Source organism: Pseudogymnoascus verrucosus, assembly GCF_001662655.1.
Source record: "Pseudogymnoascus verrucosus strain UAMH 10579 unplaced genomic scaffold scaffold_83, whole genome shotgun sequence".
Classification (NCBI taxonomy): Eukaryota; Fungi; Ascomycota; class Leotiomycetes; order Thelebolales; family Thelebolaceae; genus Pseudogymnoascus; species Pseudogymnoascus verrucosus.
In genome coordinates, this window is record NW_017263734.1 from 46,276 (window position 1) to 59,787 (window position 13,512).

At 51.4% G+C, this 13,512-nt stretch overlaps 5 protein-coding genes across 5 annotated transcripts; 2 read left to right on the forward strand and 3 right to left on the reverse strand.

Annotated features, from left to right (window-relative positions):
• The first annotated feature begins 11 nt into the window (after positions 1-11).
• Positions 12-2,605, forward strand: GUP1 (glycerol transporter). Its single transcript, XM_018279914.2, has 4 exons — positions 12-666; positions 716-1,371; positions 1,427-2,288; positions 2,343-2,605. The coding sequence occupies exons 1-4, from the start codon at positions 390-392 to the stop codon at positions 2,447-2,449; spliced, it is 1,902 nt and encodes a 633-aa protein (XP_018125247.1). The 5' UTR covers positions 12-389; the 3' UTR covers positions 2,450-2,605.
• Positions 2,188-4,375, reverse strand: VE01_10517 (uncharacterized protein). Its single transcript, XM_018279915.2, has 2 exons — positions 3,685-4,375; positions 2,188-3,633 (listed from the first exon to the last, which is right to left on the reverse strand). The coding sequence occupies exons 1-2, from the start codon at positions 4,243-4,245 to the stop codon at positions 2,758-2,760; spliced, it is 1,437 nt and encodes a 478-aa protein (XP_018125241.1). The 5' UTR covers positions 4,246-4,375; the 3' UTR covers positions 2,188-2,757.
• A 456-nt stretch (positions 4,376-4,831) lies between these two features.
• On the forward strand, positions 4,832-6,203 carry VE01_10518 (uncharacterized protein; the record flags this gene model as incomplete). Its single annotated transcript, XM_018279916.1, has 3 exons — positions 4,832-4,940; positions 4,991-6,030; positions 6,174-6,203. 3 exons carry the CDS (start codon positions 4,832-4,834, stop codon positions 6,201-6,203), a joined length of 1,179 nt encoding a protein of 392 aa, XP_018125243.1.
• Positions 6,204-6,788: 585 nt separating this feature from the next.
• Positions 6,789-7,885, reverse strand: VE01_10519 (uncharacterized protein). The gene has a single exon (XM_018279917.2). It carries the CDS (start codon positions 7,694-7,696, stop codon positions 6,875-6,877), a length of 822 nt encoding a protein of 273 aa, XP_018125239.1. The 5' UTR covers positions 7,697-7,885; the 3' UTR covers positions 6,789-6,874.
• A 3,272-nt stretch (positions 7,886-11,157) lies between these two features.
• Positions 11,158-13,089, reverse strand: ENT3 (epsin N-terminal y-containing protein). Its single transcript, XM_018279918.2, has 4 exons — positions 12,879-13,089; positions 12,730-12,806; positions 12,607-12,641; positions 11,158-12,542 (listed from the first exon to the last, which is right to left on the reverse strand). Exons 1-4 carry the CDS (start codon positions 12,958-12,960, stop codon positions 11,165-11,167), a joined length of 1,572 nt encoding a protein of 523 aa, XP_018125255.1. The 5' UTR covers positions 12,961-13,089; the 3' UTR covers positions 11,158-11,164.
• Between the last annotated feature and the right edge of the window lie 423 nt (positions 13,090-13,512).

The window sequence follows — 13,512 nt, forward strand, 5'->3', positions numbered from 1 at the left end:
TATTCATAGTCCAGCATCTACGACAGATCCTCAAAATATTTTAATCTCACGCCGTAATAAATAAGTTTCCACTCTATTTTATAATTCTCATACTCCAGTCTGTATAAGTCACGTGTGCACTTCCCAGGACACGTCTTCTTTGGGTGAACGCGCATGTGCGAGGGGCAGGGTCCAGGCTCAGCCGTCGCCAATTCCCCGTATCGTATCAACCCCAGATTTATCCCAATCCCAAGACAACAACCTCGTCGCAAACCGCATGGTGAGAGAGAGAGGCTTCTCCGCTTCCCACAATCCTTCTCTCCCACTGCGGATTGATACCTACTTTTATTAAGTTTCCGGACGCTCGTTATACGGATTCGTAGCTCGCTGGGCGGCCACATGTGACAGATATGGGCGTTTTCTCCTCCTTACGAAGCATTTATGCCCTCGACACTCTAGACACCCGCTTTACCAGCTCGCCGAGGGTCCCATACCAGGCAGTAGTCGATGCCCGAGATGGACAGGGAATTGCGCCTGGCACAGATGTCCCAGTGAAGCTTGACAGCCGGCGGAAGCCAATCCCACCTACGCGGTCCTTATGGAAGACGACCGAGTTCTACCTCTACTATACTGTAGTTACTATATCTGTTGCGTACATGTTCTGGGTTGCCTTCGATGTTTCTAGACGTCAGTATTACCAGCTCCTTTGCAACTTCAGCTACTGACACTATCGTAGCATCGGATCCCAACTATTACAAGTATGAGCGCTGGCTAGCACCCGGCTGGATACCGGGTCGCAGAGTCGACGTGTCCGATGCCCAGTACCGAACATTCAGGAGGAACACTCCATATATCTTTGCGCTGCTCCTTGTCCATCCAGTACTGCGACGTGTTTACGAACGATTACGGCCTGTATCAACTCAGTCGAAGGCAACATTTTCGAGTCAGCCAGGGGCCGCTGCTGGAGACGCAAGGCTAGAACAGCGCACATCCTTCGACTTTGTGTTTGCTTTGATCTTTCTAGCTGCCCTCCACGGCTTCTCTGTTTTCAAAGTCGTCTTCATTCTATACCTCAACTACTCTCTAGCCACGAAGCTACCGAAGAAATACATCGTGCCAGCAACCTGGATATTTGCCGTTGGCACCCTGTTTGCGAACGAGATTTTCAATGGATATCCGTATGCCAAAATCGAGAAATTTCTAATGCCATGGGCTAGCCAAAGTAGCTTCCAGGGTGGCGCGGTTAAGCTTTCATGGGGTTCTTGGCTCGATGGTTATTCTGGGATTATGCCCAGATGGGCAATCTTGTTTAATCTCACAGTCTTGAGACTCGTAAGCTTCAACATAGATTACTACTGGAGTTTGGACCACAGAGCTGGTAGCCCGCTAGAGGTATGCCATTGAAACGATTCTATCATGTCCTGAAACGCATACTAATCAATTCAAGAAGAAACAACTCGACCCCGCCAACCTCTCCGAAAACGATCGCATCCGCACCTCCGCCCCCGCAAGAGACTACAACTTCCGCAACTACCTCGCCTACGCCATATACGCCCCTCTCTACCTCGTCGGCCCCATCGTCACCTACAACGACTACATCTCGCAATGCAAATACCGCTCTCCGACTATCGAGACCTCGCGCACCCTCAAATACGGCATCCGCCTCTTCCTCACCTTCCTCTGCATGGAATTCATCCTGCACTTCGACTACTGCGTCGCCATCTCCAAAGCAAATCCCGTCTGGTCTGACTACAGCGCCAAGCAGCTCTCCATCATGTCGCTCTTCAACCTCCACATCGTGTGGCTGAAGCTGCTGCTCCCCTGGAGACTCTTCCGCTTTTGGGCCCTCCTCGACGGCATCGACCCCCCCGAGAACATGATCCGCTGCGTCTCCGACAGCTTTTCCACCGTCCGCTTCTGGCGCGCCTGGCATCGCTCTTTCAACAAGTGGATTGTGCGCTACCTGTACATTCCCCTCGGGGGTTCTAACATCACCGGTCGCTTCGGCTTGGCGAGGACGATCCTCAATTACCTCGTTGTCTTTACGTTTGTGGCGCTGTGGCATGATATCAGTCTTAACTTGCTTGTTTGGGGCTGGCTTATTGTGCTCTTCATGTTGCCGGAGATTATTGGGACGAGGCTCTTCCCACGCTCGAAGTGGGAGAATAATCTTAAGGCGTGGCGCATGCTGTGCGCCGCGGGGTCGGTGCTGAATGTTATAATGATGATGTCGGCTAACCTGGTCGGCTTCGCGGTGGGAGTGGATGGGATGAAGAGTATCATCCACGGCATATTTAGTGATTGGGGAGGTGAGTTTATTTCCTCCTTCTTTTGGGATAAGTCACGTGCTAACCATGATCCAGGAATCGCCTTCCTACTCACCGCAGCAGGAGTTCTGTTTACAGCAATCCAGATCATGTTCGAAGTGCGAGAGAGTGAGATTAGAAACGGGATTGATCTCAAGTGTTAGGTGTGGAGCGGCATTATACCGTATTTGCACGCATGTACGGCCGAGCATAAGTTGGCGTTCTTTTCTCTCTTTTGGAGCCTGTATAGATAGGGATGATTTGACATTTTTTGTACATGGTATTATTAGGCTGTGTAATATGATGCCACTTGAGCCGAGCTTTGAGCATTTGATTTCCCTCACTCTCCCATGCCACTTTCCCAACGCCCGTAATTCATTGAGTAGAGATACTCGTCCAGACCCAGCCTGATCCGATGCATAACCTTAACGCCTATAATTTTCACCCTGCCACAATTCGAGAGGCACCATCCTCATCGCTTCTCCTTATCATCACCAGGCTGCACAGAGACATACTCGCCCTCACTGTGCCCAGCTTCCAGATCCACATCGCTCCCCCCAGTACTACTAACACTCACCCCCGACGCCGGCCTCTCCACCTTCCTAACCCCCATCATCCACCCAACCAAACCCCTCGGCGCCCACGCACCAACAAAACTATACAACCTCGCTCCCCGCCCCACCATAACCGTCCCCCCCGCCCTCCACCCCGTCTTCGCCATCTCGTCAAATACCGCATTATGCAGTTCCCGCAGATTACTCCCCTTGCTCCTCTTCTCAACCGCGCTGCCGGCTACGCGCATGAAATTGCTGCCATAAGCTTCTCGCGCATCATCGGACCATGTCCGTGCTTCCGCACTGTGGCCGGAGAGGGTCGCGAGTTGGTTCTTGGGAACCATGGGGTTGGTGTCGAAAGAACCGAGTTCGAAGTGTGTTAGTGGGACGTTGAGAGGGGCGAGCTCGGCGGAGAGGGTGGCGGTAAAGGATTTTAGGCCGGCGCTGACGATGGATTCGGGGGCGTGGAAGGGGGGGTTTAGTGAGGATATTATGGCGGGGGTGAGGAGGAGGAGCTTTGGTTGCGGCGGAGGATGGGCGTGGTGGTGTTGTGATGTTGGGGCGCTGAGGAGGGGGAGGAAGGCTTGGGTTAAGAGGATTGGGTGGAGGAGGCGGGTGTTTATGACATCTTGGATGTCGATGGGGGAGAGTGTGGCGACTGGGGAGTTTGGGTAGGTGAGGGTTGGAATGACGATCAGGGCGGTGAACTGGAGGTAGTGGGCGCGGGCAGTGTCGAAGGCATGTTGGGGGGTTTGGAGGAATTGTGCAAATCGTTCGACGCCGTCATGTCCGAGCTGGGTCTGTATTAGTGGTGAGAAACCAACTTAGGGTGTGAGAAGACTTACCTTTGAAGTGGAAACGTTGATAACCAAAGGCCTAATGTCGCTTCTTCCTTCGCTTTGAACCCGGAGCTCTTCTTGGACATCGTCACAGACAATGAAAACGATGAAGCCCCTTCTCTCCAAATCCAGCGCGAGTGACCGTACGAGCGGCTCATTCATCGACCCAGATATCACAACCACTTCCAACCTCGCTCCGTTGGTTCCGCGCTTTGCCCTCCTCTTCTTGTTGTAATTTGCTTTCCTCCTTTGCACCATGTATACCGACGCTCCAACCCCTGCGACGATGGCGGTGGTGAAGACTTTGTTCTTGAGCACCCATGCTTGCACACGAGCAAACACACCACCTGGCAACGCAGTAACGGGTGGTGGCGCGGGAGCTCTAGCAACTGGTTTAGGTCTTGCTGATTCCGGTATCCAGTCGGCTGATGCAAGTGTGTCCCTCAGAGTCCTTGCGACTCTGTCGACATGGTCTTCAACATAGTTTGCGATATCATTTGAATAGCGTTGGACATGGCGCGGGACGGAGTTTAAGGCATCTAGGAATGCCTGATCGTCTGCGGACATCGTGGGCGTTATATATTTCGAGCAAATAGGTGTGTGTAGGCGGTGTTGTTCAAGTTATGTTGTATCGATTCGAAGCTGGAGAGACCTTTGATCTGTGATGGCTGATTTGAAATGACGGGCTGATTCCGTCTTCCTTATCCTGATAGTTAGCATCGACGGGACCAAGCTTGAAGCTAAACCGGAGCGGCGCCTGCCAATGCCGATTGGCCAACATGTCTCATATCAACTATATCCAGCACATGAGGCTGACAAAGTCAAGATTCACCTTCAAGCTACCGACTTTATTTTATGATTCGGAATTATACTGTGAATCAGGAAAACGCTACAAGGTTTGATATTAATAATAATATTCAGTGCCAGTTGAATCTACCGATATCCCCCACAGAACGGTGATTAAACAGGACCTCTAACATTCAGTATCCATGGCCTTGCGGTCTATATTAACGTTGGAAGCTCCCTAGAAGCTGTTTTTAAGATAATTCAGATTTATATTATTTAAAATATTACCCCTAGTGACGTATGAAATATGGATCCCTTGATATATGATATTCAGGTGGAGCGAGGGCTTCACAGACCAGATGTTGCAATGAACACTCTTCAACGTGCCGCCTCGCTGGTCAAACCCATAATGCGAGCTCACAATTTCAAGGTAGGATTGCTAGCAGAGTTTCTACCAAAAGAAAGAGGCCTTCTTGGTAAGTCTATCAACCTCAGAACACAAACCATGTATACTAACACCCACCAGGTCTCAACACCGGAGGGGGGAGGATGATCCATATCCGCCTTCGCCATGCGACGGACCCAACACAGTTCTTCACGTTCCAGATGATCATAGATTCTGTTCTCCACGAGCTCTCTCACAACCGATTTGGGCCTCATGATGCAAATTTCCACGCACTATGGGACCAGCTCCGCGATGAGTACTATGCTCTCATGCAAAGTGGCTTCACTGGTGATGCATTCCTGAGCCATGGTCATCTCCTTAGCGGCAAACGCATCCGCCAGGATGAAGCGCGGCGTATTGCGCGTACTGCTATTACAGATAGCCGAAAGAAACAATCACTGACAGTGAACCGGAAGCTAATCGAAGCGGGTCTCATACAAGGTGTTGGTGCCCGGAGTACCCTTACAGGTGCATTTGGAAGGATGCAGATTGCCCAGGGCTGCGGCTGTGATATGCCAAAGTCAGAGCAGAAGGCTCTTGTTGCTGCAGCGGGTGTCAATGTGATAAAGTCCAGAGTGGAAAACGATGATGCGAACGAAGTTGCCATCCAAGAAGCACTATGGGAGCTAGCTCAGGAGGATAGAGCGTCGTCGAAGCAGAAAGGGGCATCACAAGATTCAGCAGCAACAAAACGTGGAAGGCAATCTATAAACCACCCCTCCTTGTCCCACACCTACGACTCCTCATCTAAATCCCCAAAACCCTACGACACCGACTCAGAGTATTCAGAAGATCCTTCACTCTCAAAACCACCCCCACAATACGTCCAACTCGTCGACGAGGAGTTTTGGCAATGCGAAACCTGCACGCTGATAAACAAGGAAGAAGATGTCTGTTGCGATGCATGTGGCACCGCCCGGCCGGGTACAGAACCGCCCCCGAAAGCGAGTTCGAGCAAAGCTCCCTCCAAGGCTGTGGTGAAAAAGACAGCTTATAAAGCTCCACCTGCGAAGAGCTCAGCTCGAACTCGTCCCTCTTCCAGCCGTGCGGGGCCGTCAAGGCAGGTTGCCAGATCAGGACCGTGGCAGTGTGCTTGCTCGCTCATTAACAAGGAGGGGAGGGTATGTTGCGCTGCATGTGGTATTTCCCGGCCTGGTTCATAATCCCGTAAAGCAACTGTGAGAGATATTTGTAAGTCAGTTGCGAAGAAATTATATGGAATTTAACCCATCCTATGTAGTGTATGAATTATTGACCGGGCTAGATACTCAAGATGACAACCAGTGGTGAATAGTGAGTGGTGGGCTTGTCCAGTGTATGGGACAGCGAAGTCTATATGCTGATAATATCACATGGTTTACCTGACCGCTGATTGGTCATTACGAGTTATTTTCTAGGCAGGTTTGATTTTTGAAGCGGGAAAGCAAGATCAGGCGCGGAATAGTTCTGGGCCAATCGAGCGTGCTTTGTTTTAATAAATTGCGTAGTTTTACGTTTCAATATGGCGGCGTGGAAGCTATTACTGTGAGACGGGGTGCCCTGTGTCCTTATAGGTGCTGTGTTGCGCAAATTTATGCATAATCGCCACAGAGATCGTGACCTTAAGTTAGAGCAACTAACGAATTTTGGTTTACCGTAAAGCGACCCCTACGTCCTACGATGTGATTTCGCTTATGTCATCAGTTTGCAAAGCTACGGCTGATCAGGACTATGGCTGACGCGAGGCTGAACTGAACCACAATTAGTGCTAATGTGGATATTATTAAGCTACAGAAAGCAGGGTGGCATGGATCTAGAAGGTAAGGAAACTCTTTGATTTCTTTATCTATAGTTGGGTTTCGTATAGCTAGCTATAGAGCCCTATTTGCTCTGTATGGCGCTGTTTCAGGCGGTCAATTCAGCTGTTTGTGCGACTGAAGGAACGTGTTAGATATAGTGCGAGTGCACCTTGTCCCAAATGCCATCTCAGTTAGCAACAAAGTTGACAGTCAACTCGCCCTTAGAGACATCATTTCCAGGGTCTGTTGGGATGCTACCGCAGTTCCTGCAGCCATGATCTCTCAGCTGATCAAGATACGTAACTGTTTGGCCCTTGGTAAAGGTGCGAGAGCCGATATTCTGGTAGAAAGCACAGAGTCTGCCGGTGACGTGCGGCACACAGGCGATCTGCTGCCCATTTCCCCATTGTCCCTCCGGGCCAGCCGCGACGGCGTCCCTGACCTGTTCCATTGTGCCTGCAGGAGAGTGGCCAACGCCTCCAACCCCGCAGGTCGAGCTGCCACGACAGTTGATGCCAAGAGCTGCTGCCGATGCCTCTTTCCTCTCGGTAGGTTGGGAATATTCTTCCTGCACAGCAACCTTCGGGACATCCTCTTCTTTCCTTTTATCTATGCCTGGTTGTGCGTTTGTCACCATGTTTGCAGTCAGCTCGCCGTTGTTCACATTGTTGCCGGAATCCGTGGGGACGCTACCGCAGGCTTTGCATCCGTGGTCGATGAGTTGTTGAACGTAATTGACAGTTTGAGCGACCGTCCACTTTCGACCGTTGGTTTTTTGATAGAAGATGCAGAGCGATGGCTCCCCGATGTTGGACGTCTTAACACATGTAATGTGTTGTCCGTCGGAGAATTGTTGGCTTTGGTCTAGTGCCCTCAACTGGCCTTGGGCTTGCCCTAAGATCCCTTTGGAACCAGTGCAGAGGCCGCTGCCTTGACAGTTAATGCCTAAAGCAGTGCTTCCCACAAACGCATATGTAGCAAGGGCGAGTAAGTTTTTGCTGAGAAGCATTGTTACTGTGAGAGATGGTAGAAGAAGTCTGAATAGAACTGCTTAGTTTGTAAGGACGATTGCTAAATGCTTTGGCGGCAATTGGTGATCAATGTCCAGGTGAGATATGAACTGATCTTTTATATCTGAACCGAAGCCGCCAACGTGGTAAGTAAGTCGAGGAACTGGCATGCAATCCTCTGTACTCTGTAGGGTAGAGGTAGAATATCGACCGTTGGCCCGCACATAATTCCAGTACGAGTCTGGCGCCACCGCAACAACAGCACAGAAATCAGACACAGTCCACTGCCAGCGCAGCCCGGTGAGACAACTTCCAGCCTGATAATTGCCAATCTCTGGGTGGTATACAGCACTTAGCGCTAACCAGAGATGCACCAATATCCCGATGCCAGTGACCAGTGCGAGACGGTTGTCTCAAAATTTTCATTTGCGCAGAAAGAAAGAGCGAGAGAGATGCCAACAAGTGAAAGACATAGCGCAGCCATGTCTCGATTTCTCGGCGAGGCTTGCGTATCCCTTGGAGTCTAATGAATGAGACTGAACAACCCAATATGTGATCTTCACCTTCAAACATTGTGATCTTTACCTTCAGGAACGCAATAATGTAAGTCAATTACTCAGAGAAGAGACAAACAGCCTAATAAAATGAGTAACATAGGAAGCCACGGTACCCCCCTATCGCCCTGTATATATATGCAGGCGGTCAATCTCCCGAGACACTGATCCCTACTTCAGGGACGAATCTCCGAGTGACTTGATTTGACATGTAGATCGCTGATTGTAGCTGGCTGCGCTGTTCTCTTCTGGCTAACTGGCTGAGATAGGTTTCTGTAGAGTGAAACGAATCCAATAAAGGGCGCACGGATGTCACGATGCAGAACTGAGACAATATATTCCCACATTTTCCCCAGTTCCAAGGACGTTTCTTTGGGACAAGAACCGGTCTAGACGCCGAGATATATTTGTGCGCCCGAGTTCCCTACGAATAGCGCAGTGATGTGAATTGTTATTGAACATGTGTTGATGGAACCTGCTCCCTCTCGATTTGTCATTCATCATGCACCATGGTAAGACTATTAAATAAGACCTAATTGATAACTACGACATACCTAAGGCTATGATTCGCCGATTTTCACTACGAAATGAAGCTGTCTCACAGATAGCACTAATCTAATTTAGCTGGTTCACAGCCACCTAAGACCCCTTAATCCCGTGGGCATATGAGTACATGCTGCACGGTCACGGCTGTCTTTGCGTTTCCCGACTTTACAGTTCAGTACCTATACTTATAATAGTCTAAATACATAGTTGAAGTGGACAAGGTTTGAATCAACTATGCAAACACTGGCAACCATCTCTTGTATAAAGCTAGTGCGTGCCACCTGCAGTCTCACCCGTCCCCGATCACCTCCCTCATGACCCCCGGCTCATCCAAACCTCCATCCACCATACACCCATTGAGGAAAGCAAGGCCAGTCCTTCTCATAAAATCGTCTGATATACCCTTTGAATTTCACCCTTGCGTCCGGGAGGGGGCATATATATGGACACGTCCCCACTTTCCCATAAACATGAGATCCCAAGAAGAACAGACTCCAAAGACAAACACAACCCCATATTATGAACCTCCAGTGTTTCGAGGGTCACCTAGTTGGTCAGTTCATCTGATAATCGTCAACACCTGTGAAGGTAGTGGTCTAGATCACCCAACAACTATATGTACCCAGCAGACTAGGGGCTCCCTGGTCTAAATATTATACCTCCTCTTCTCGCGATAGCTGTTCTTACTGTTAACTTTCTCCGCGATTCTTCACTTCTCACCATTCACCGCTTCTCACCGTCCACTTCCTCTCACCCACCCCCTCGACACACTTTTGCTTCCAACGCGATCCCGTGTTTTATTCAACAAACTCCCCCACTCCAGTTCATTCACCAACGTTCCCCATAAGCAGGGTTTCATTGCCTCTTTTAGTGAGATGATTTCTTTTGTGATGAAGCTTCCTCTAATGTAGAGTTCATTTATATACCAATCCACCCAACCCCCCCCTTTCCCCCGGGCAGCTAACAACCCATCCCCAAACCACAGTCCTGGCTAGAAGATGCAACCAAGCCATCTCAAATAATCTTCCTCCACTATCTGCATTTCGCACTTGGGTTTCGGTCGTATATACACACGGGCATCAACCTCTATCTTTTCCACAACCACGAGATCCCAAAAAAAAACCTCAGCTCCAGCTCCAACTCCAATGACCTTTCAGCCAGCAAATATATACCTGCAGATCCACAGTATATGATGTTGACAAGCGAGCTAATTACCATAAAAGGCGTAGTCATCCATGGGAAACGTCAACATCAGAGCCTCGCAGACAACCACAGCGTATCGTCGCGAACTTTACACATTTGGAGAAACTCTGCGTGGACCAGATCCGAGCTGGCGTTGGTGTGAAATGCACGCTGTTGTCAACCCCTATCTTGTCACTGTCCGCATGAACCCATCAAGCCACGAACTCACGAACTAAACCACGAACCCACCAACTCACCGCACTAAAGAATTACCAGACCATACATACCAGGGAAGTTATACATCACAACTCCACTCCTCAATCCGCACTATAATGTACCACCAGAAAACCCAAGGATTCAGAAAGCCAAAATCGATGTCGCCTGGAAAACGGGCGGTTGGATTAGAGGGATCGTCTTTAGGGGGGCTGACCCGTCTGGTCTGGGGGTTTTTTTGTGGCAGTTCTTCTTGTCATGAACTACTGCTCACTGTCAACCTGTTATTATTCTCAACCCCTATTCCCCCCACCATTCACCTCCTCTCACCACCACACCCCTGCCAACAACCTACTATCTCCCCCAACCACGCCCGCAGCCCATCCAAACCCGCACAGCCACCACCCCACCACATCCCCAACACAGGGACAAAGAACTAGGAAGCATTGATCGGAGTGGTAGCAACGTCCTTTTGCTGTCCAACCTTTCCATTGGGGAAGGGGGGGTTATATAGCAGTCGCGAACACGTAGCGGATGGCTGAGAGCCGTGCGTGGGAGGCCGTGCGGGGGACGCGTAGATGGGAACCCCCCTTCCCACATTCCCCGTTATAGTACTGGGAGATGCAGATATGAGAGAGGGGGGTCAGCTATATACTGCACCGGGTAACCAAAGGGATAAAGCAGCCATCACCAAACAAACATCCCAGCAAAAAACATGTACAGCATCACAGAAACTATTTTTTCATACCATATCAAATCAATCAATCAATCAATCTCCCCATTCCACAACCTAAAAGAGAAAAACCCATATCTACATATAAACGCCTCGACTACCAAACCGTAAGATTCACCCCTCCCACCCCATCCACTCCCATCCCCCTTTCCCCCATCCCTCCTTTCCCCCATACCTCCCAACCTTCTTCCCCTTCCCCTTATATCCCCCCACACCCCTATTTTCCACACCCCTCCAACTTAACCAAGTAAATCATCCAACCCACTTCCCCCACCCACATTCCCACTCTGCGTCTTCGGCGCTCCCGCCCCCCAAATCCCCTGCGTCGCCTTCTCCCTCGCCAACTGTCCCAGCGCCGGCCCTTGCGCAGGGGCAGCCGATTTCTTAACACCCGCGCTGGCTGTATTCCACAGATTCCCAAACGCGTCACCGCTCGCCTTTGGTTTAGCTGCTGCGGCACCTGAGGTGGTTGCTCCAGAGCCAGTAAAAGTAGCAGTCATAGGCGCGCTGCTAGTGGATGCGGCGCCAGGGGCTTGGACGGAGGTGAAGTAGTTAGGTTGCGCGGATTGATAACTACTCGTCTGCGCCGGCTGGGGGCGGAATGCCTGCGCAGCCGCACCAGCACCAGCAGAAGAAGAGGAAGAAGGAGCGGGGATAGAGAAAGCGGAGTAGTTCACTGGGGTGGATGTCGAGCTCGGCACCGGGGAAAGAGAGGCAGCTCCCATCATCGTTGAGAGATCAGCTTGTTTCGGGGCTGACACAGGTTGCGGGGAGGCGAACTGCGTGTACGCCGTCGTCGTTGACGTTGTAGCCGGTGCGGACGGCGCTGGGGCAGCGGATTGGAAATCGTCGAAATCGTCGTCATCATCGTTCCCCGCGGCGAGGGCGTGGGATGTTGGAGCCACGGCGCCGAGGCCAGGGGCGGGAGAGGGCTCGTCAAAGGAGAAGAGATCTACCTCCGGAGCTTTGGGAGCGGGTGGTGCGGCCTTGGGCTTTGCGGTACTGCGCTCTGTACCTGCGCGTGGGGTGGTGCGGGTGGGTTCGGGACGCCGCCTGCTGGAGGGGGAGGAGACGCCTTCGTCGTACTCGTCGTATTCCTCGAATCTGTCTCCGCCGCCACTGCTACCGCCCGCGCGAGAGGGTTCGTAATCGCCTCCGCTCTGCTGACCACCGAAGCCTCCGCCGTCACCGAATACGCCGCCACTGTATCCGCCGAAGTCACCTCTCTCTTCACTCCCGAACCCTCCGAAGCGACTAGAGCCGCCGCCTCCGCCGAGCCCAGCGCCGCCTTCCACACCCGTGTATTTCTGTCTCGTAGCGCGTGCCTTCTTGCGTTCCGTCCTGATCCTCTCGACGTCTGAGAGGAGCTCAGTGAGTTCCTTAGCGCGATTGCGGACGTTGATGCCCTGGTCCTTGCCGTTGGCGTCGATGAAGTGGAATTGGCGCAGCATTTTGAGGAGGGTGAGGTGGGAGCGGGCGTCGTCGATGACACGCTCGGAGCCGTTCTTGATGAGGAACTCGAGGAGCTGGAGGGCTTTGTAGATTTGGCGCCATTCGTCGGCGGCTTTTTCGGTGAAGCGCTTGTAGATCATGGGCATGATTTCGTTGAGGAGTTGGCTGCGGGGGAGGGGCGGTTAGTTGGGGGAGAGATGGGGAGGAGGGGGAGATGGGGGAGGCGTACTAGTTGTATGTGCCGTTGGCTATCTCTTGCATGTCCTATACAATGGATCAGTGTGCGATTCGGGCAGTGGGATGGCAACCCAAGGACTGCGGTCCAAGTGAATACCGGGTCGGGGGAGCATACCGTCGTAGAAGATCCCCAAGGATTATTATTCGTAGCCTCCCTAACCTTCGCCTCCATCTCCGTATAATTCATAACCGCTGTTCAACCCCCAGTCAGCCCTCCATCATCCCCCACCCCCTCCCCAAACACAATTGGCTTGCTTGACTTACCATTCTGGACCTTCCGGACGCCGGCCTTGATGTCATAGAGAGACAGGTTGGTGACCTGCTCCTTGAGGGAGTCGAAGTTCATGATGGGCGAGATGAGATATATATTAGGAAGTGCGTGCGACAAGGGGAAGAGAAGAGGGCGTGATGTCGATGGTGCTTGTGGATGGGGGGTGTATTTTATATATAATGGAGGCCGGACGGAGTGGACAATTATATTGGTGGTGCTTGGGTGCCCGATATGTCAATGCTGGCATGTAGCTGGCGGCCGCGTGTGGCACGTGATTAACGTGTTCGAGTCGAGGGAACAGGGAAAGGAGGGGTGAGTGTGGGGTTGGGCCAATGAGAGGGGTGGATGGATGGTGAGGCTTATGTAAGCGGGTCTGTGGGGAGTTGTACGCATTGGAAGAGGCGGTGTTGCTGTACACCCAGCTAGAAGGAAGACAGCAAGTAATAAATCCAATATAAATCGTGTAAATATTGATACTGAAGAAGCGTATATATCACCATCTTCAATCCATAACGCCAGAGCTCTACTACACCAGAATATCTTCTAGCACACGTAGCGTCTTTCTCTCCCTACGGGTAGCGCTGACGAGGCGCTGACAGCTGTGGGTGGGGTACGGAGAGCGAGAGA

What these genes read in the sequence shown, in the direction of transcription:
- GUP1 (XM_018279914.2), top strand. Translation starts at nt 390, where the DNA reads ATGGGCGTTTTCTCCTCCTTACGAAGCATTTATGCCCTCGACACTCTA. An exon ending in GAGCTGGTAGCCCGCTAGAG is followed by an intron (nt 1,372 to 1,426) that starts GTATGCCATTGA and finishes AATCAATTCAAG; the next exon opens with AAGAAACAACTCGACCCCGC. An exon ending in CATATTTAGTGATTGGGGAG is followed by an intron (nt 2,289 to 2,342) that starts GTGAGTTTATTT and finishes ACCATGATCCAG; the next exon opens with GAATCGCCTTCCTACTCACC.
- VE01_10517 (XM_018279915.2), bottom strand. Translation starts at nt 4,245, where the DNA reads ATGTCCGCAGACGATCAGGCATTCCTAGATGCCTTAAACTCCGTCCCG. An exon ending in TCAACGTTTCCACTTCAAAG is followed by an intron (nt 3,634 to 3,684) that starts GTAAGTCTTCTC and finishes ATACAGACCCAG; the next exon opens with CTCGGACATGACGGCGTCGA.
- VE01_10519 (XM_018279917.2), bottom strand. Translation starts at nt 7,696, where the DNA reads ATGCTTCTCAGCAAAAACTTACTCGCCCTTGCTACATATGCGTTTGTG.
- ENT3 (XM_018279918.2), bottom strand. Translation starts at nt 12,960, where the DNA reads ATGAACTTCGACTCCCTCAAGGAGCAGGTCACCAACCTGTCTCTCTAT. An exon ending in CGTCCGGAAGGTCCAGAATG is followed by an intron (nt 12,807 to 12,878) that starts GTAAGTCAAGCA and finishes GGGGTTGAACAG; the next exon opens with CGGTTATGAATTATACGGAG. An exon ending in GCCAACGGCACATACAACTA is followed by an intron (nt 12,543 to 12,606) that starts GTACGCCTCCCC and finishes CCTCCCCCGCAG; the next exon opens with CCAACTCCTCAACGAAATCA.